Source organism: Colius striatus, chromosome 5 (genome assembly GCF_028858725.1).
Source record: "Colius striatus isolate bColStr4 chromosome 5, bColStr4.1.hap1, whole genome shotgun sequence".
Lineage (NCBI taxonomy): Eukaryota > Metazoa > Chordata > Aves > Coliiformes > Coliidae > Colius > Colius striatus.
This window is the reverse complement of record NC_084763.1, coordinates 54235569-54258213: the sequence shown is the minus strand read 5'-3', so window position 1 is coordinate 54258213 and position 22645 is coordinate 54235569. Positions and strand designations below refer to the sequence as shown.

The window sequence follows — 22645 nt, the reverse complement described above, 5'->3', positions numbered from 1 at the left end:
TCAATGTCACATTAAGAACCTTGTGTTTGTTACAGGGTTGGAAAAAATACGATTTGCACTGTTACTTCTTGGGCTCTTCACTTGTGACATTCTCAGAAGCAAATAAGACATGTGAACAGAGCAAAGCTTATCTAGCTACAGTGGAAAGCAGGTAGGACATATCTCTCCAAAATCAATGCTTCTGATAGAGAAACTTGCAAAACTGGTCAATTTTTTGAACTCTTCAAAGTGTTTTAGCAGTGCTTTTAAAAAAATATGTAGTATTAAGCCAAATAATATTATTAATGCAAAAGAAAACGCCCCTGCCACTCAATGTTTTATGTTTTTCAATTCCTACCTTCTGTGGTACTTTTAATGGGTTTTTTTTCTGTTGGAAACGGTTACTACAGTTTTAGTCTGTTTCTTGATGAGTATTATCTCATTTTGATGGGTAAGCTTTGAAACTATTTTTCTAAACTGCCTTCTAAGTTAAATTCTGAATAAATGTAAAAAAATCTTCCTTGGGACCTGCCCCACCACAGACAGAATGCATCAGCTCCAACCTTCCCATATACCTGTCAGGCTTTGCAAGCTCCATAGGCTCTGAGGAACACGACTGCCTTCAGAGCCGATGGCTAGCAAAGCTGACAATTTTGTCCTGACTTGGTAATGTGTTTGAGGCATGTTGAGTGCTTGGAAAGTCTAGGAAAACAGTAGAATACAACTAGAAGGCAATGTGAGCAGTGATTTGTGACATTTCACAGAACTGTGTGGAAAGAAGATGCCTTCACAAGGAAGGAGGAAGTTGTCACTCCCTAAATTCTTTTGACCACCTTCCAAAGCCTGTTGAGGTTTTGCCTGAATTTCACTGAGGAGCTGTTGCCTTGAGGTCCTGGTAGCATGATAGTATTACTTTTGTTTGTACCATTTAGATTAATATTGCAATGTAATAGGTTGTGGATGAACACTGTTTTCCATTTCAGAAATGAGCAAGCCTTTCTGATTAGTCTGATGGGGCTGAGGTCTGAACAATATTTCTGGATTGGTCTCTCTGCCTTAGAGGACCAAGGTAGTTTCAGATGGATCAGTGGAGAAACTCCTCTCTTCACACACTGGAACACAGCAATGCCAGGTAAGCTCTGCATGGGCTCAACCTTGGTAATAGGAATTCATCTGCAATTTGTGCAACTTTCTCCTTTCTGTCACCTGGTGTTAGAAAGTAAGGTAGACATGTTGTTTTGTGCTTGTAGCTGTAGGTGGCCAACAGCAGCACATCTTGTGTTTGATGCCAGTGAAACAAGCACTATCACATTTAAGTGTCAGGTGCTGTGTGAGCCAATTTCCTGTGAAGTTTTACAGGAGCAGTTTTCTTATGGGTTAGACTGAAGACAACACTGTGCAGGAGTTAACAAGTTCCATGGTCTCATCTTTTTCAACTTTTTCACACCAATTAAACCCAACTCATCAGATTGAGGAAAAAATTGTTATAGTTTTTTGACCCATTATGTGCATGTGAGGAATGAGCAGTGAACATCCATCTGTTCTGAGTTTTGGCAAAACAGATGAGCTTCTACATGTGAACTCTCTCATTCACACTAGCTAGTTATGCCTTAAAAGAAACTTATACTTGATACCAGCATTCTTGAAATTGAATTACCTGGATATTGAGAATCTCAAAATAGTTGTCAGGCCGTCTGCAACATGGAAATAAAATCAAGTGCCATTTGCCCTGTGATTTCCAAAGAGTGGCAAGGTAAGGGAGATTTGAGTTTTAAAGCTGCAAATCTCAGTTTTTGGCAAAGATATGTCTAAGAGACTCATTGACCCTTATCTGGGCTCTGTCAGGAGGTATTAAAAATATTTTCATATCCAGGATAGTTTTTAATGTGCATCATTTGCATCTTCCTCTTCATAATTTCCTACGAGCAATTAAGATTTTGGTTTTGCTAATTTCTTTTCCATATCACAAAGGAAAAGAGCAAGGTTGTGTTGCTATGAAAACTGGAATTGCAGCTGGATTATGGGATGTCATTAGCTGTGAGAAGAGAGCAAACTATCTATGCAAACAGCGGGCAGCAGGAGCGCCGCCTCCTGCTCCTTCTGCAGCCACCTGTGCTGAAGGCTGGGATGGGGCCTCCCAGGCAGATTCATGCTTCAAAGTAAGTGTGTAGATACCTTCATTGCAAGCCTGAACATGGGGCAGCCTAGGGGGTGGAGCCACAGTATTTGGTAACCATAGTATTCAGGTACCCCAGTGCTGGGTCATTTGTTGGGAATGATTATGGTATTTGAATGCAAAGAAACCATGAGACCCATCAAATATAATGAAAGTCATCAATGAAAAACAGGAAACAATGAAAATTCTGGTGTGTCCAGCAGGTCAAGGGAGGTTCTTATCCCCCTCTGCTCTGCCCTGGTGAGGCCTCATCTGGAGTCATATTTCCAGTTGTGGGCTCCCCAGCTCAAGAGAGACAGGGAACTGCTGAAGAGAGTCCAGTGCAGAGCCATCATAATGATCAGGGGACTGAAGCATCTTCCTTATGAGAAAAGGATGTGGGAACTGAGGCTGTTCAGCCTGGAGAAGAAGGCTAAGGGGGGAGCTCATTAATACTTACAATTATTTAAAGGTTGTATGTTAGGAAGATGGAGCGACACTTTTTTCTGTAGTGCCCAGTGACAGGACAAGGTGTAATGGGCAAAAGCTGGAACACAAAAAGTTCCATTTAATCCTAAGGAGAAACTTCTTTACTGTAAAGGTGAGGGAGCACTAGCACAGGCTTCCCAGGGAGGTTGTGGAATCTCCATCTGGAACACATCCCACTTGGACGTGTTCCTGTGTGACTTGATCTAGGTAAACCTGCTTTTGCAGGGGAGTTGGACTTGGATGATCTTTGGATGTGTCTTCCATTTCATGATTCTATGAAAAAAGAGTGCTAGAAAAGCACTTTCTCTAACTTATTTACTTCCAGGACTCCAGAAAAACATAGTACCGAGTCTCAAGAGCTGTCAATGTCACTTGCATAAGACAGTGCTTCTAAGGGAACTTATGGAAACCTGTCCTGACAACTTTTTCAAACACAGCATGTAATACTTGTAGTGACACTTGTAGAAAGAGGTCTAGCTTGACATTGCTGACTCTTAAGCAAGTCAAAAGTTTGGGCATTCTCTTAATCTAGCTAAAAATGCCTTAAATATTTCTCTTTTGAAAAGAAAAAAGGTAAAGAAAAGACAAAATAGATCAAGTAAAGGTAAATGTGCAACAAAGTCCTTCCAGGTCGTCACATAAATATCCTGTCATTTTCTTCCTTGAGACTCTCTGACTCTTGGACAGACAGAGACTATTTTAGTCCTGTGTTTATAAGGATCTCAACTTTTATGTCATGTTTAATTATTGTTTACAACATCAATGGTTCTGCCATTTACTAAATTGTTGATTATCTTTTTCCTAAAATGTCAAGCATCCTGTTCCTTACTTCAAGAACGTGTTTACTTCATAGCAGAAAGTGGAGCTATTTGTACACTTGCACCACCACACAAAAATCTCTTCCCTGGCCAGGATTAGCACCTTACCAAATGGCTTCCTGCATCCATACTATCTTTTCTATTCCAACCTACTGATTTTCCCTCCCCCTTTAGTTTCTCAAAAATCTCCTGTTTTCTACTGAAAATTCCACAGCTGGGCAGTTCCATCTTACTTTGAACCTTTCAGTCGTCAAAGATATAAAGAAGTTCTATTTTTTTTCTTCTCATGTATTATTATGATACATTTTGTCCTTGTCAGATGTGAATGCTACTCTTGTCTTATTTTAAATAGAGAATGCTAAGAAAAAAAGATTTTAATACAATAGATCTTGATTATATGATGTTGTCAATTAAGAATAAAAGGGTGCTAAAGTGATACTCAATTGAATCACACAGACATATACTTTTATGTACAAAATTTCAACCATTTAGTAATTTAGTTTGGTTTTTTTTTCCTCAATAGTTTTTTATGAGAGAGGGAAGACAAAAGAAGTCTTGGTTTGAAGCTGAAGAATTCTGTAGAGAAATAGGAGGAAATCTGGCCACAATCAATACCAAAGAAGATCAAATTTTATTGTGGCAATTAGCATCGTGAGTACTTGCACAATGCTTCTTTTTCATGGTCATGCTATTTTACACAATAATTCCTTCAAAAGGTATTTATATCTGGGAGAGTGAATCAACACAAATGAATTTTAAATTAAAATGGAATTTTATCATTTGGAAATACAATCCTGAAAAATTGCTTTATCACAAAAAAATACATCTGCAATGTTTCAAAGAAGCTTTGATATTTTTGCCATGTTCATCAGGTTCTTATCAAGTTTATTTTCCAAATTCAATCAATTTTGTACATTGCAATCCCTCTCTCAAAAGGGAGATGGTAAAACAAATGTTTTGCTCTTATTGTGCCTTTACACTAGGTGCAATTCATATTTTAATCCATGCATTTAAAAATCCCTTTGAGTCCACGTGTAATGGAAATCAAAATGCAAAGACTAATGTGGAAATTTTCTGACTATAAACTACAGACTCCTGAAATAAGCCAGAAATCAATTTTAATGATTTTTTTTGCCAGCAATGCAAATGCCATGTCTTGCTCCCAATGTAGAAGTGGTGCCATTATTTCCCCTTCAAATTAGACCACTATATTTTGATTGCATTCCTTAATGTCGTGACATCTCAATGGCACATAATGTACAGCTATTTAAGCAAAAGTGTTCCATATAGTAATGGATCTAGGTTTAACCCCTCAAATAGATTTAGAATTGTCTAATAGAAAACTCTTTATGATATCACACTTCTTCATTGTATTGTTTCTCAGTATTATGAGAAGATTAAAGTGGTTTTAATTTGTGAAATCTGTTTAGTTAGTAGTTAAATTGTATTATAGCTCTCTGTTTATGTTATGCTTTTGCTAAAGCCTGTGGCTATGAACTCCTCCCACATCCAAGAGCTGTGCTGCAGCTACAATGATGGGAGCCTGAGCTAGCTCTGTGCCACATCACTTCTCCTTTAACTCATATTCAAATGTGCAAGTCTTGTCACAACACAGAGCACTACCAAACACCTTGACAGACTGTAGGCTGTAAGTCTGGCTATGGACCAACAGTAAAGGATCTGACAGAAAACAGCACATTTCTTTTCTTTCCAGCATTTCTATCATGGCCTCTCTTTCTACACTTACATATCTATATTGTACCATCTATTTTAGGGATAAAGGACTGCGCAGTCAGGCTTTCTGGATCGGTTTGTTTCTTTTAAATCCTGATGAAGGGTTTACCTGGATTGATGGTTCCCCCGTGAGTACTTTTTTACTGGACATTAATTACCTTGATGTCCTTTTAAAATATGTAGATTTTCATCCTTTTCATGCCTTTTTCAGATCTCTTTAAACCTTTGGCAGGTGCATGGCAGCCCTTTATCCATCACTTCAACAGCTGCTGTGCTTATTGATGGCACTGTCTTAACACACCAATGCAAGTACAAAATTGCCTCTGTTTCACCCCTAGTAGCCTGTTATATTGCTTTTTCCACAGTTTGTGCTCTTAGATCTCCATAGCATCCCAGACTGGGCACTGCTGTACATCAATACAGAGAAGTCAGCTTGCCATCTTTCACAAAGTCAAATAAACACGATTCCTTCTGTCTGTCAGTTTTTCCTCCATCAGACACGTGCATTTCTATACCATGTAATATAAAGATCTCTTTCTCTGGGGAGTGGTGGGCAAAGGGAAATGATCAGCATGACTTTCACAGCCCTCTCAGGCCCATCTGAACTCCTACTGAATCCACAAACGAGGTACTTGAGATGATGAGATCCTGAAATTGTGTTTTGATGGCAATCTCAATTACTTCCATTCAGCTCAAATCACGTAGTAATTGAGATGTGTTTCCAACCCAGGTAATTTATGAGAACTGGGATGAAGATGAACCCAACAACTATAAAGAACTTGAACACTGTGTTATGTTTAACGGATCACCGCAAATGCGCTGGAACGACTTGCGCTGTGACTCTTCACTTAATTGGATTTGTGAAACTAAGAAAGGTATGATTACTCCCCCATTTAATTAGAGCTATAAACCCAAGTTCAAAACCAAATTGTACAGATTTAAAGAAATTGAAAAGAAGAAAGGTACTGGGAATTGTTCATCTTAAAACTAGTTGCAGTGAAGGCAACATATAAAGCAAGAGGAGTTAATTGAGATGTTTCAATTGCACTCAGATGTAGGAAATTAAAGGTGTGCCTATTACTTTATCTCTGGCTTTTTCTCTTTCTGATATGGGTTGAATAAATTTGCAAGGTACTTATCCTCTCTCTTTTTACCTCCTTCCTATATTTCTGTCTACTTCAGGTTTACCTGAGAAACAAAGATGCAGAACAGGAGAGTTCTCTGCACAAATGAGAAAAATGCTTTGCTTCCCATTGTGAAACATATAATGGGAACCAAAGAGGGGCATCAGTTGTTATGGGAACCAGCAACTCTGAAGAAAAGATCAAAAGTAGAGGCTGGTGTAGCCTTGAATGTCCCCTGCATCCACCAACTTTGTCTGGGAAGCAGGACCCCATAATGCCAGGCCTCTTACATCTGGTGCCAGGGCATGAAACTGATCTGATGAACATGGGCAGGAGTGCCTGTCAGTGGTGAAAACAGGCTATTCCAGGGCTAACAAACCCAAGGGCCAACTGATAATAAACAATTTGCTTTTGCTTATTCAATCCTACTATTACAGCCCTATCTTTAGGTTATAAACTGAGTACCATATGCATTGTCACAGAGTAGATTCTTAAAAGCTTCTTGAAATGAAAAGAACGTTGAATGCACACAGAGAACGTATAGAAGGCACAATAGGGAAGGGAAGGGAGAAGCGCTTACATAAAAAGCACTGAGTATGTCTAATATTTGATGACTTTGCCAACAAACTATGACCCTTGAAGAGGAAATAAGGCACCATGCTAACACTGAAAAACTGCTTAGCTGAAAAGGAGGAATCACTGTTCTCTTGTGGGTAGATTACTCATACAAATGCAACCATCAAAACATTGACTTGTACATACCAGCTGGAAGTGGGACATCCTGTGCAGCCCTTCTTGGTTTGCTGAGCATGCTGCTTTGTACAGATGCAGCTCTTGGCAAGATTACTCAGGAGGAGTTTTGAAACCATGACATAAAGACTCTGATCAGTTTATTTTGGTCCTAGATGATTTCTCCAAAGTAAAATAAATGAATAAATTAGACCTTCTTGTTGTGACTCTAAATTACATGGGATCTGTATGAGAGGAGGGATACTCAACTGTCAGTTCCCATATTGCTTAAGAAAGATAGTTACTGAAGATATTCCATTTTCTTGAAAAACAAGGAAAGTTATGTTAGGATTAAAAATAATATCAAAATGAGGTGATGTAAATTCACCATGAAGATATTTAAATAATTCTAGCTCTATTATTCACTAAATATTTAAGAAGAAGATGTTTTAAAACTCACAATGGAATTTTAATTGCTTTTCCATTTGTTTGCTTATTTCTTATCTAAACTGTTCCTTAACAATTTAGAAATAAACATCTAACAGTATGTTCTTCTCCATCAAACCACAGAAGAAACATAGAAAGCTAAGGGCAGGATTAGTAGCCCTTGTGAAGAACCTTTGTGGGGCTTATAGCTGTCTCTGGGAATAGCAACAGTTTAGCTGCTTCCTCCTGGTCCATCCTGTAATCAGAAACTTGAGTTTGGTATCTACTGTCTCTCCAGGACTCTTAAAGACAGACTTTTCTAGTAAAAGTCAAACTATCAGAATGTGAGAGATGTGTCAAGACACCACAATTGATGTGTGACATTAACATAATACCAGCATTAACCTTTCAGTATTTGTGAATTGTTTTACTACTGTGTACATAAACTTGAGAATTTAATATGTTGTTTGGATTATGTTGTTTGGCTCCAGTCCCATTAATATATCAATAATAACTAATAACAACATGGCAAGTAAAAATACTAAATAAATTTCCAACAAATGTATGTTTAATCTACAAAGTGCCACACATCCTGGATTGTGGAATACAATACTTTTGGAGCTATGTATATATGGTTTAAAGATACATATTTTTCACTAGATATATGTTTCTATATGATACCTCTATTTAATCCAGTGGCATGTGTTCTAAAATCTTGAAAATGCACCAAATAATAATTCATTTGATTGTGTTTGTTTTCCACGTTATTGCCATTACATAAAGCAAATCTCCCTGGATTTTTTTGTATTTGGAATGTAGCTCATGATGATCTTTTATTTCACAGGTACACTGCTAAAACCTGAACCGAACTACAGACTTGGTAGGATTTTTCTCTTTCAAAGAAAAGTTTACAGTGTGGTTTTCATGCTTTTTACAGACCAGATGTAGATGCAATATATATGATTGTTTATCTTTCAGAATATCAAGTCACTGACGATGGATGGATTATATATGAAGACAAACAGTACTATTTCAGCAAAGAACATGTCCATATGGAAGAAGCACGGAGAATTTGTCAGAGGAACTTTGCAGATCTTGTTGTCATTGAGAATGAAAGCAAAAGACAATTTCTATGGAAATATGTAAGCACCGAGACTATTAATTATAATAGAATTCTGAGGCACAGCAGCTGATAAAATAAAGGGAACAGTCTGTTTATTTAGCCAGGGTAGAGTGCTAAGCTATTGTGCTATGTTTCATATTTATATAACAATATATTCATTCAGGATTTGTAAAAGGAATTACTGTTGAGTTTAGTAGGCAGAGGAAAAAGCCATGCAAATGTGAAGGGTTTAGCAAAGGATAATTCAGTCCAAGGTTACTTATTTCTTCTAAGATGTGTAGTGCCCAGCACAGTGATAATTACTTTCCTGTTCAGTGGGTTCCTCACTCCAGGATGCTCCCCATATCTCTCTTGCCTGTTTCAAACTTGGATTTGAATCTACAGTGTTCTGAAGGGGCTGGGAGGGGGAAGAAAAAGAAAATCACAGGCATGGATAATGGGCTTCCAGATTTTTGTTTGATTTTAAGGAACTGTTTAGTGCTTAACTGTTGATCACTTTTGTCTCAGATGTCCACAAAACTCACAGTGGAATCATATTTCATTGGCTTAGTTGTCAGCTTTGATCAGAAATTCAGGTGAGTAAAAGAAAGCTTGTATGGACAAGAAATGATGGTAATTTCGTCTTGCTTTGTGGTAACACTTGTGTGCTTTCATTTTACAACTGTTGTGCAACTGATCTCTGGATATTTTTCAGGAGAAGTCTCAGATCAGAAGCATGAAGTTCTTCATATTTAAGCAAAGCAACGTGTTTTCCTTCTCAATCTGGGAGAGCAAAACCAATAGAAGTTAATTTTTCAAGATTCATTTCACTTGATGACTTACACTGAGTTAAACACCCAAACAACCCTTCATAGGCAGAGAGGAGTAGCAGTTAATTGAAAGATGTTATTCACCTGATTCACTTTAGAGGACAACCTTAAGATGAGATTAACTCTGACCTCAAATGGCCACAGGGAAAGTTCGGGAGGTTTTGATAAAATGTGGATGTAAAGGATTTAAACAGACTGATCCCAGAGGTTCAATTTATGTGAGCTGGGAGCAAGCAGTGTAAGCAACATCTTGTCCAACACCTTTCTGAAATTGCTGGTCAGGAACCTGGTTTAGAAATCTGTTTGTAGAAGGATTCCAGGAAGACACCTTTCTGAGATGAAAGGGAAGTTTGTGCACTGGTTGAGGTTTCAGTTTTCTCCAGACCATAAGAAGCTATCTATTCATGTATGACATTGTTTGTCTAGCCTCTGGCAAAATGGAATGCTGGTGGGACTTGAATGTCATAGTTCTAAAGAGATGAGAAGCAACAGTAATACTAGGGATATGTCTTCTCCAGTATGTGTGGAGTCTCTGCTCTTTGGTCAATGCTAAGGCATTACTTAGCCCTTTACCTAAACATACCTTGTAACTAAATGATTGCTGGAGATTTCTGTTTGGCAGCTGCTGTCTCCTGGTTTCTTTCAGCTGGCTGGATGAGACTCCAGTGAACTATGTTGCCTGGGCACCAAATGAACCCAATTTTGCAAATAATGATGAAAATTGTGTGATAATGTCAGATTATGGTGAGTAAAATAGCAACAATCAATCTAACTGAAAATCCAGCATCAAAATCCAGAATGTTTGTGATGTATTTGAACTTGAGACTACCCCATAAAGAGGCAGTTGAACAATACTGTTGGTTTTTCATAACAGCTATGTTGAGGTTTAAAGCTACACTATCACTATTAGGATACTAAACATGACACAGAAGGAGTGTATTTGGAGAAATGTGTACATAGCAACAGTTTCACCTGTTTCATTTCGACTTTATAAATACTGTCTGGGATTGACTGTTGCCATTTATTTCCAGGCTTCTGGAAGGATGTAAGCTGCGGTGTGAAAAATGCCTTCATTTGTGAAAGGCACCATTCAACTTACTCAGGATTTGCTCCTGCTGTGGTTCCACCTCTGGGAGGATGTCCTGAAACTTGGCTGTTGTTTAAAAATAAGGTGTGGTAACAAATCTCATGCATATTTAGCAGGTTTGCTATAGATAGAGAAAACAGCTATCCCTTTTATCTCACTGTATACATTCTCTCATTTTAGAAACCACTTTATTAAGTGGTTTTGTAAGTAACAGTGCAGTAAGTCTTAATATTGGCAAGCCTGTATCTAAACCTTAAAAAAAAGAGTGAATTTAAATGTTTTCAGTTAGAAATTCTGTAAATACTCATGTGCATTTAGCCATGGTTACTTTTATAGTTTCTACATTTTTTTGTTCATTTTAGACATCCTAAAAATGGAAATCCTGTTCCATTATCCTTGTCTGTGAGTGTAAATCCCTCTTTGTGAGTAACACTAAGATAAAACAATGAAAGGTCACATCATTAGTATGCAATCAGCTATCACAACAACTCATCTTAAGCGATAAATGTCAAATCTGATGTAGAAAACAAGCAAGCATTTTTTTCTTGCAAAGACAAGCAAAAGTACACTTGCTCATAGGAACCTGAAAAACCCACCAAGTCAATCAAAAAAAGAAAACCACAAACCAATCCCACAATGTAATCAAATAGGAGAAGTAATTATGCATTCAAAGGATGTAGAAAGGGAGAAGCAGCATATGCAAGTTAAAAAAAAGACATGTTTCCTGTCCCCTAGAACATACACAATCACAAACTCAATTTTTTCAATTGATATTCAGGAGAAGTGCTCACATCATCTCATTTTTCAGTAATGTGATCCGAAGTATCTATCCATGCACCTTGGATATCTACTTAATTCCTCAAAAGCTTTTGGGGGTTGCATGCTCTTGCCCAGCACTAACCTTTGACAACCAATGGGTTTGTAAGTCCTGCATATGATTTACTATGATTAGCCATATCTCTTTCCAGCTGAAAGTGTTTTCATTTCAGCAGATCACCCATCTGATGCTCTTTACATGTAAGGATTAGAATTGAATTAAAACCAATGGTTTTAGTACTCTGACACCTGAATTTTTTCTTAATCCTTTGTTTTCCCTGCAGTGTTACAAAATATTTGGATCCAGAGAAGAAGAGAGACTGCCTTGGCACTCTGCAAGAAGTGCTTGTATAGAACTAGGGGGAAATTTGGCCTCTATTCACAATGAGCAGGTGCAAGGTATGCCATCTGAACGTTTTGGTGTGAAGTATGAAGCCAGTACATATCACCATCTAATGATAAGCCTGAACTAGCTTTCAGATCTAAATATTATAAGTATGAAGGAGGACCTTGAGCTGCTTGGTCCAAAGGGAAGACTGGAGTGAGACATAGAGCTTTCTGTCTCCTGGCAAAAATGTTCCCCATGGCCTTGGAAGATGGGATAAATAGCAACAGTTGATAGTAATGAAATGCTTGCAGTTATTCAAATCAGAAAGTAAACAAACATCAGTTCATCTGATGTTCAGTTGATGCTGCCTTGGGGAGGACTGATTAATCTTTTTGAAGTCACTTCTAGCCTTAATTTCTATAATATTTCCTAGAAGTCTCTTTCATTTTTATCTAAAAAATATTTGCTTTGTTTTTTTAATGAAATCAAACTGCTTCAGTTAAATTACCCACTGTCATTTTTCTGTTTCACCATTAACTCACAGCCTAACAATACTGAACTTTATATTTGCAATATTTTCTTACAGTCGATGGGTTGTTTTATTTGGAATCTGGCTTTCTCTGAATTTGAAGAAAGGTGACTCCACAGCTTACTCTCTTTCTCTCATTTCTTTTGTTTTAATAGCCTTCTTAACCTTAAACCTAAAGGATGTTGGCAATGAAACCTGGATTGGACTGAATAAGATTAAAAATAAGAATACATATCTGTGGACAGACGGAAGCCTTTTTGACTATTCAAAGTGGGACACAAAATCTCTGTTCAGAGATAAATATATAGACTTTGGGAGGTATAGTACCAGACAGGTAAATAGAAACAAATCAAAATATGCATAACTTAGATAACATACTCAAAGTTAGTGTAACCAGCCCGACTTCTCAGCTAGGATCCTATACTTCAATGACTTAAGGTAGGAGGCGACTGAATAGTATGTCAGAGATTAATATGCATCAAGAAGAGTGTTGCCAGCAGGTCAAGGGAGGTTCTTCTCCCTCTCTACTCTGCCCTGATGAGGTCTTATCTGGAGTCCTGTGTCCAGTTCTGAGCTCCTCAGCTCAAGAGGGACAGGGAACTGCTGGAGAGAGGCCAGTGCAGGGCTACCAAGATGATCAGGGGACTGGAGCATCTTTCATACGAGGAAAGGCTGCTGGACCTGGGGCTGTTTAGTCTGGAGGAGACTGAGGGGAGATCTTATTAACATTTATAAATATCTAAAGGGTGGGTGTCAGGAGGTTGGGACATCCCTTTTTTCTATAGTAGCTAGCAACAGGACAAGGGGTGATGGGATGAAGCTGGAACACAGAAAGTTCCACTTAAATATAAGAATGAACTATTTCACTGTTGAGGTGAGGGAGCCCTGGCACAGGCTGCCCAGAGCGGTTCTGGAGGCTCCTTCCTTGGAGATCTTCAAGATCTGCCTGGACATGTTCCTGTGTGACCTGATCTTGGTTGAACTGTTTCTGCAGGGGGGTTGGACTAAATGATCTCTAAAGGTCCCTTCCAACCCCTACCATTCTATGCCTGTTTAGAGTCTATACTTACTGTCATTCCTTTGTAGGAGTCTAGAACTGCAAATAAAAAGTGCCGTATTATAATTACAGCTAGATTTAATTGGAATTACCACAATTACTAGATTATAGTGAAAAAATCAGGGTTATTAACTAGGATTTTTATTTTGCCTTATTTTTTTCTTCCTGTACAGCATGAATCCAAATGAAATTTCAATAAATTCAGTACAGATTACCATGAACTACATAGTAAAAATAGCTTTGGTGAAAACCAAGACATTATTATAAACTGACAAAAGTTCTTGCAGTAATCTGTCAAGGAAAGTACATTTGCTTAAGATATATGATACAATAAGTTTATTTTCCAAGAAACAATAAATGAAAATAAGAGCCAGGAAATTATAAAGAAAAGCTATTAACTTTGTCTCCTCAAAACTGTTTCTATTATTTTGTGAGATGTTTTGCACTTATTGAGCTATAAGTTCCTTTTTTAACTTCTCCCTAGACTGACTGTACTGCAATGATGAAAAGATTTGTAGATAAAGCAGGTTACTGGGAAGAAGCTGACTGCCAACATAACAAAAGCTATATTTGCCAGATGGACAGCAGTAAGTTTTTCTTTTCACTTTCTTTGTTAGAAGACATTTCCTGAACAGTCCAACTGTATGAGCCCTCAGTTGTAACTGCCTGGTTGTGCTGGTAGCAGCTTAGGTGAGGGAAACTAGGTTATTTTTCCAGCTCAGGAATCCCAGACACAAAACCCACCCTGGGATAAGGACTATAGAAAGTCTTGGCTTTATAGCCTCTCCCCTACCAGCGTACCCACTAATATTCACAGAGGCTGACTTCATCTACCCTGCAGACATCTTCACTTAAATCAGTTGCCTGCACACGGTGAACAGATTCTTTGAAGGCAGGGTTCACCTTGCCTCATCCTGAAGTAAATATCCAAAGCAGGTCAGAATTGCTGTGCTTTCAAAATGCCTCATTTTTTCTATATTGACAGTGTTTTACCCAACTAGCACAGATAGACACATCTACATCAGAATATTTTGCAGATGCAAATATGAATTACAAAGCCAAATCCATCAGTCACTTTCACTGTAGGTATCTTAGCTAGGCAGAAAATACACTAAAATCTGCTTCCTCACCCTCAAATCTACCCCCCTCATGCAGGCTCCACTGGGGCTTAACTACAATCAGTTAAACTGGTTAGTTGGCCCATCAGTCTCTAGCAATGCTTTTCTATCATAAGACTGACAATACCCAGAAGGGCAAAAGCTCTAGTTTTCATTGGGTATCCTCAGGGTAGGAGAGACATCCAGAGCAGAGCTACACAGCACGGCCTGCAGGAATAGAAACAAGGAACTACTGGGAAACAAGTAAGAATAGAGGAACAAGCCACAGCTGGGTCAGAGGTTTCATGGTTCTGATTCAAGCTGCATGAGGGCACCACTAGCAAAACCAATTGCCAGGTCTTTATCAACACTGATGGAACATAAAGGCAATTTTTGTACTTCTTTTTTCCATCCCCACCACTAGCTCTATATCTTTGTCTTCTGCATGTATCATCTAAGCTACAATTACAGTTTCTTTTTTCACTTCATCTTACATGGGAAAGAAGTAGCAGTAGAGTCATAAACTTTGGTTAGAATGAAATTCACCCCAATTTTTGGATTGAAATGATATGGCGACCCAGCTCCTTGCTTGTAATTGAGAGGAACTTCGACTGCACAATGGGAAGGGGACTAGAAAGTTTTGTAGGGAGAATTGATGTCTGACCACTATTCACATATTTTCATCTGATGAAGTGTATGTCTATAGGTATGCACAGCTCATTCTCCTCAATCCCCAACTACACTATTTATACTACAGTTAAAAATAATTCCAAGTTACCATTAAATGCCTCATGTTTTAAATAAGAAATGTTTTTACTTGATGCTTGTGATGTCACACCATATTCTTATGTTACTCTAAAGTAATTCAGGTGACCTAGTAATTTCTTGGGTTTTTCTCCCCTTCTCAAATTTGTTCCTATTCCCTACAGAGCCTGAACTTTTTCATTCTACAACTGCTCCAGATGCTGATTTCATCCATTATGATAACAGCAGCTACTTAATCATTCCTTCTAAAATGAATTGGGAAGAGGCAAGAAAAGCCTGCAAGGAGAAATCTTCAGAGCTTGCCAGTATTTTTGATTACTACAGTAATATATTCCTGCTGCTGCAGGCAGCACAATATGGAGAGCCCTTATGGATTGGGCTCAACAGCAATGTGGTAAGATGAATAAATTGGTAGGTGGGGTGGTTAAGTGCTATGATTGGATTACTATCAGGAGGGAGAATTATAGTTTGAATAGATTTAGGAATGTGAGACTGGTGGATAGCACCCACTTCACAGGATCACAGAATAATAGGGGTTGGAAGGGACCTTTAGAGGTCCAACCCTCCTGCTCAAGCAAGTTCACCTAGATCAGGTCACACAGGAATGGATCCAGGTAACTCTTGAAAACCTCCAGAGAAGGAGACTCCACACCCTCTCTGGGCAGCCTGGGCCAGGGCTCCATCATCCCCACAGTGAAGTAGGTTTTCCTTATGTTTAAATGGAACTTTTTGTGTTACTTTGTATCTTCTTTCCATTACCCCTTCTCCTGTCAATGGATACAACAGAAAAAAAGTATGACTCAACCTCCTGACATCCACCATTTAGATACTGGTAAATATTAATGAGATCTCCCTGCAGTCTCCTCTTATCTAGGCTAAACAAGCCCCAGGTCCCAGAGCCTTTCCTCACAAGGAAGACATTCTAGTTCCCTGATCATCTTGGTGGCCCTGCACTGGACTCCCGCTAGAAGTTCCCTGTCTGTCTTGAGCTGGGGAGCCTGGTTCATCCATTCTAAATCATTAAACTCCATCTTAAGCATTGGAGAAGACTGGGAACCTCTGATTGTGATGGCCTCTTCTTATTAACTCTATGGGAATTTTAGAACTTATGTCAAACTACTAGGTTAGCTTTTAGATGGCCATTTTTAGGAGGCATAAATTCTCCTCAAAAAGATAATTAAGGCTAGTGCTTCATGATTATTAGCAACTGTAGCTTTTTCATTACTTTTGGTTCAGGAAGGCTCAAAGGACATGCCACATGCTTCTAAATACCTTCCTCCTTGCAACTGCTATGTCCCAAAGATTAAAAGCAGTAAATGCTATACTATACCAAAAGTGGATATAGAGATGCAGGTCCATCACTGTATAAGGGATGACTCAAGGAAGCATCATATTTCTTGTGGTCATATTGCTCTTCATGGTGACCTGACATCTCTGGGATGGTTATTCCACTTTACAACATTGCCTGATATGGGACTGAGTACCAACAGGATACAGGAAGCAGAATTTAGCTTCCAAAACACTTTAATGGGCTGTTACATCATGGGAGACATATTGCTGTGTCTTTTACATTGCTGAGCTCTGACTCAATTAGTACTGTCACAGTGCTAACACAGATATACAAACTGAACTCTACATATCACTGTGAAAATGTGCATTTGTGTAAATCCACTTACTTGAGATAGCAATGAAAGCATAGGAAAATTGTTAAATGTCTGTTTCAATTTCAGAGTTATGGTTATTACAGATGGATCAATAAAAGGAAAATGAGCTTTTCTAATTGGGACTATAGAGAACCAAAACAGAAAATAGCCTGTGTCTATCTAGAGCTTCATGGGGTGTGGAAAACAGCACCTTGCAAAGAAAAACATTTTCCTGTCTGTGAAAAATCTGACGGTAAGCTATCATGAGGACTTTTGGGTTTATGGCAGAAGCCTTGTTGGATCTGCTTTGGCTGAGATACAAATTTCTAAGTGTATATATAAAGGAACAATAAGCCTGATTATGCATGTCAATACCTTCATTTTGGATACACAGTGTTTGGCAGAGTTGTCAGGATGCTGTTACACTGGACTGGGATGATAACTGTGGCAGGAGTCATCTTGCATCACAGGCAGAGAGAACATTAGAGATTGCAGGATTACTAAATACATCACTTCAGGTCTAGAATGTGAAACTTTTTGTTGAAAGGAGTTTTATGGGAAGGATTACAATCAATAAATTCCACGTAGTATAAAATGCATTTTGTTCATTCAACGGTTCATTGCTGCTAGATTCTCAAAACTGTGGAAAAGAAGAAGGGTTGTATCTGGTTGTTGCTGCTAAGGTATTATGGTGTTGGGAAAAATAAAGTCTGCTGTTGACTCAAACAGAAGTTCATACTCCATAATGATTCTGTAGGTGTCACTGAGGAATAGTACAAATTAAAAGCTATAGAAAAATCTTAGGATAGGTCTGAACATTTTTGCTTTCTCATTTGTATTAGAACGATTGCTCTTGGCTGAAGTGACTCAAAATCAATTGAAATTTTGAGTTTCTTTTGATCTACTTTGGTCTCTTTAAAAAAAATATCTTTTTGAGGGCTTCCTCTCCATTGCAACTGTCTTAAACATGTCAACTTTTGATTAAAATGTGCTTGTACTGACCATATTATTGTTTCCATGATGTAATTTCCATTGCATGAGGGAAAATGAGGAGATCCTGCACAAATATTCAATGAGATTCAGATATTCCATGTATTGTCAGAGTTAAAGCTGTTCAGAAAGTTTATGTAAGGATTATTATCTTGAAGAAAATATTTAATGGGAAATTTCCCCAGTAGGCTGTGGTTCAGATACTATTCCATTTAAAATTGTTATTTAAACCTCTGGAGGATTTGGGAGTTTTCTGCCTTTTCATTTTTCTGCTTTTTACTGTATCTTTTATTTATTCAAATTTGCTAGTTATAACAAAATAACCTAGAACCAAAACTCCCTGAAAGCTCAAATATCCTTGACACACAGTCCACATCTGATTAAGTTGGTAATGCTGAAGAATGTAGGCTTGCATCGAGTCATTCAGCTGCGACTGAGCAGTTCTGCTGCTCGTTATCACTCTTGAAACAGTCACTGGTAATTCTGGCACTGTGTACTTTTAAAAAAGGGTTTATTTTTAAACTTTATATCATATCTGAAGAATTGTGTATCCTACTGAATGAAAGCATTAATAATATCTCTTCTTTTAGACACACTTCCTGCTGATCCCCCCCAGGATATTGGAAAATGTCCTGAATCTGATCATATATCTTGGATTCCTTTCCGAAGCCACTGCTACAGTTTCAATGCCAAGGAAATGAGCTGGGCTCAGTCTCTGACTCAGTGCATTCAATCGGGTAATTATAATTTTTACCCAAAGATAGAATTTCAATCTTGACATAGAAAAATCGCTTCTAAAAGTCTTGAAAAATGATGCTTCAAAAATCTACACATATTAAAAAAAGGAAATCAATGACTTTCATTTTTCACCATTGATGCTGTTTGCTTTTCAGCTGTGTTGAAATTAAGGTGTTTGATTTTCCCTGTTTTTTTCCAGCTGCACTTTTTTGTTGTTGTATTTCTTCATTCACAAAATTTCTGTTTTTAGTAAGATATTTAAATAGGTTAACTTTGATCTTAGGTTAACTTCTGATCTTGTCCCTTCTTTTCCATATATCTCCTTAACATGGGGTATGTGATCTGAAAGGGGCTGTGTGTTCTACTTGAAAGTCCCATCTCTACTCTCAAGGCTCCCTGGCAAGCTGCAGAGCCAAGGACAGGGCAAATTCTCTCCTATCTTAGAGATATCTGGTCCTGGCCAAGACCCTGAGCTGCTCCTTTGTACTCTTGGCACTAATGACACTTAGTCATCACCAGCTTCACCCATGGTTCCAGAGAATGTGAAAGAGGAAGGAAAGCACTATACTGCTCAAAATAAATGGATCCTTTTGTTTAATATCTTTTAAGCTCCTCTTAGCCCTCTGCCTCCGCCACCATTGCCAGAAAAACATAATGCTTCAGTTTGAATTGCAGTTTGCTTGCTGTGCAAGATTACATGCTACATAAGATCCTATCAAACCATGAAGAACAAATAAATAATTATTCATAATGCCTATGAAAAAGATTATCCAATCACTTGAAGAGAATGTGCACTTTGCCTGGTGTTTAAAAATCATCTTCACTGTGCTTTCACGTCCTTCATTTCTGACGACATCAGCCCATGCAGTTTCCCTACAGCTGAATGTTACTTTCTGGTCTCTATTGAAATCCTTGCTTGCTCCCTACCAGCAGGAGATGTCTTAATCTTATCCTGTATAAAATGCTGTAACCATTACTGACTTCTATGGCAGGGGATGCCTTCAATCACCTGCTGTTGATTTTCTCATAGGTGGTTTGTTGACTTCCATAGAAGATGTGGCCGAATCAAACTTTTTATTAGAGCATGCAGACTTATACTCAAGCAAGACAGGTGGCTTTTGGATAGGAATATACAGAAATGCAACTGGTAACTATTCTAACTTCTATAAATAACCATAAACAGACTTCATTAAATAGAAAGATGAACAAGATACGTTGTTGTTTTTATGGAACCAAATGAAGTACAACAGAAGTAAGTTAAAATAAAAAAGATAGATTGCTAGTATACAATCTAAAAATTCTTGGAAGCTGATAGTTTTGTTTCATAAGTGCAAAAGGCTGTACAAAAAGAAATTTACTTGTCTTTGTATTGCATGGGTCCACCAAAGGGATGCCATCATGTGGCACTGCCTCAGTTTAAACCTAATGTCTATAGCTGGTTCAGTAGCAAAAATGTGGAGAGGTGATATTAATATCTCAAGAGTCAAAATACAGATACTTTTCTTTCAAAAAGCAAGATATATCATGTAATTTCATCTGTCCATACATGAGGCAATCATTGGACTTCATATCTTTCTTTGAACAATCTAGGAATTGCTGTAGTTGATGATAATTTTGCATAGCTGCTTACAGTTGCAATGTCACCAAGGACCTTCACAGAGGATCACAACCAATATCGTGTGTCTCCCTCTGACCTCTCCCATTCCTGGTCTGTGAGAGAGCCTTTCCCATCATATTTTCTCTGTGCCCCAATGGGGAACATGTCTCAGCTGGGTCTCACTTTGTCATGGCTGTAGAGCACCTATGTGGGAGTCATGAGTGTCTGGCCAGAGCCCACAGCATCAAGCTTCTCTGGATGGAGAAAAATTAGGCTGCTGGCTACTAGAAAAAGAGTGCAGTGGAAAACACACACCTGGAAGAAAACAACACCAGCATCAATTCAAAATCAGTTAGAAAAGTAGGGTTGGGGTTTTTTTTAAGGATTAATTTTACTTATTGATACCTCAAAATCTTTGTTTCAGAGTTTAAGTAAAACATAAAACTTTCCATTTTAATTAAGCATATGCTTGAGTGTTATAACAGAAGGTGCTTGAAATGTGAGGATATGTAAATTTAAGCTAAGTTATGGTTGGCAATTCTGCTAATCATAATTTGGAAAAGCAATTCCATTGTTTTTCAGAAGATGATAAAAATAAATGCATTAGATATCAACCACAGATATTGTTTTGTTTTAAGAAAGCACTTTGCTTTATTAGGCTGAGTCAAGTAATAATGTTCACTAATATTAGTGAACATCTTTCACACAGAACTATTAGTGTTGCCACTTACATTTGTAATATTAGGGCAGCTGCTTTGGCAAGACAACAGTGCCTTAGATTTTGTTAACTGGGATGAAGGACAGCCGTCAGGAGACCAGCTTGGTGACTGTGTGGAGTTGTCTGCGTTCTCTGGCTACTGGAGTATCCTTCCTTGCTCTTCCCTAAAGGGTTCTATTTGTAAGAAATCAAAGGGTAAGTGACTTCTTTAATATCCTCTCTTGGTATGGTCTTATCTCAGTAGCAATAGTGCAATATGATCATTACAAAAGATGAACATAAACCACGGTATTCTTTAGCACCTGCTTCAGGTTATTGACAATATTCATATATAGTTATCCTTTTTTAATCTGCCCTGTTCATGTTTGATTGCTTCATAAGTTCAGATTTTCTTGTGTTCTGTTCTTGTGTTCTAATAACTAAAGATGATCAACATAGTAAGAAAAGTTTTAAAACTTCTTTGTTGCTTTGCTTCCCTCCAACATACACACATATTTTCCTGCTAAAATTCATATGCACTTCCTATGGAACAAAGGTTGTATCAACAATTTGCTTTTCTTCCTTGTGCTGTACTGTGATACATGCTGTTCCAGTAAAAGATGGATGAAGCAATTCCATTTCAGTAACAACAGAAGGGAAGCACGATCCAGAGCTCATACACTGACCTTTCAAAATCCTAGAAATGTTTTGGTTGCTTTTTGCTTTTCTCTCTCTCTTTTGTTTTTTTACAATGTTGTGTTTCTATGTAACTGAGCACCATCTGCTTTGGTCAGGAAGTAGAAATATCACAATATCGTGAGCCAAGCAGCCATGTGGTGTTTTGGAGTTTAACTGTTAATTCTGCAAAAAAAAAAGGAGTCCAATTTCCTGTCCTCTTTCGCAACCCCAAGGTTCAGGATGTTTCTGAAGGTTTCGTCCTTTCCCCTCACAGATCAAAACTGCAGATGGTGGGGAAAATAACTGTAGACATTCTTAGTGGCATCAGAGCATTTTCTGAAAAGGAAAAGTCTTATTTTAGAGTAATTCTTAATTTTCTCAGGGTAGTGAGAGCAAAAAACACTACAGAACGTTAATTCTTTGTTACCATACATGTTGGAAAGCAGAAACCCAGTGTCAACACAATTTATTTGTTGGGTTTGACTGTGAGTGGCCCCAGTGAGCAATGCTAAAATACAGAGAATATTCCCTGGCTCTGGGATCCGCTACAGAATGGGGTTTCAGCACACACAAATGCTGCGTTACAGTGAGCACTGAGAAGAGTCTTGCTGATGGCACTGTCTTTGCACAGCTGTGAAAAACCAGAAAGTTTGAGCTTACAGGTGTAACTATGGATGCAAATGAACCATGGGAAATTAAAATTTGCTGGGTCTCAAAGGAATTGTGTGCAGTACAGGAAAACTGTCAAACATCCTCAGCAAGTTGTTCCCAGCCTCCACAGACATGCAAACCCAGTGAAAAGGGCAAGATTTATGTACCAGGGGAGAAGAGAAAGTCCATCTAAGAGTCAGAAATTGCCTGTGCTTGAAGATTCTTTGGTTATTAAAAAAAGAAGCAAGGAGTGGAGCATTAATATCCAAAATACTGCAGTTTTATTACAGTGAATATCAGCTTGAAAATCAATTGCACCTTTTCATCCATGTTAATTTAGCAAATGTGTTTCCAGGAGAAGTGATGAAGTAACCTTGATGTGCAGCTTACCATACTTTTTGCTAACTTGAAGCTGGCAGGATGAAAAGGTGACCTTTTCAGGTTTTGACTAAACATTTGTCTTTATCTTTGACAGTTGTTCCTAAAGCAGCTGCAACCATGGAAGGTAGGGTTTATTTTTCCTTTCCAATAGTTTCAGAGAGATATGAATTAAATACTTGGGACTTTTCATTATTTGGTATTTATT

The 22645-nt window shown here is 38.1% G+C and overlaps 1 protein-coding gene across 1 annotated transcript in view; it reads left to right on the top strand.

The window, feature by feature from the left end:
- LOC104564119 (macrophage mannose receptor 1) overlaps positions 1-22645 on the top strand; it is a 33670-nt gene that overhangs the window by 9854 nt on the left and 1171 nt on the right. Inside the window, exons 9-28 of the mRNA XM_061996184.1 lie at positions 36-151; positions 963-1111; positions 1951-2138; positions 3965-4092; positions 5216-5303; positions 5906-6050; positions 8299-8334; positions 8433-8596; positions 9085-9152; positions 10033-10130; positions 10418-10557; positions 11574-11688; positions 12302-12480; positions 13688-13790; positions 15230-15459; positions 16796-16961; positions 18289-18435; positions 19467-19583; positions 20779-20946; positions 22535-22564. Coding sequence (XP_061852168.1) covers positions 36-151; positions 963-1111; positions 1951-2138; positions 3965-4092; positions 5216-5303; positions 5906-6050; positions 8299-8334; positions 8433-8596; positions 9085-9152; positions 10033-10130; positions 10418-10557; positions 11574-11688; positions 12302-12480; positions 13688-13790; positions 15230-15459; positions 16796-16961; positions 18289-18435; positions 19467-19583; positions 20779-20946; positions 22535-22564 — 2575 coding nt within the window. The remainder of the gene's footprint in view (positions 1-35; positions 152-962; positions 1112-1950; positions 2139-3964; positions 4093-5215; positions 5304-5905; positions 6051-8298; positions 8335-8432; positions 8597-9084; positions 9153-10032; positions 10131-10417; positions 10558-11573; positions 11689-12301; positions 12481-13687; positions 13791-15229; positions 15460-16795; positions 16962-18288; positions 18436-19466; positions 19584-20778; positions 20947-22534; positions 22565-22645) is intronic.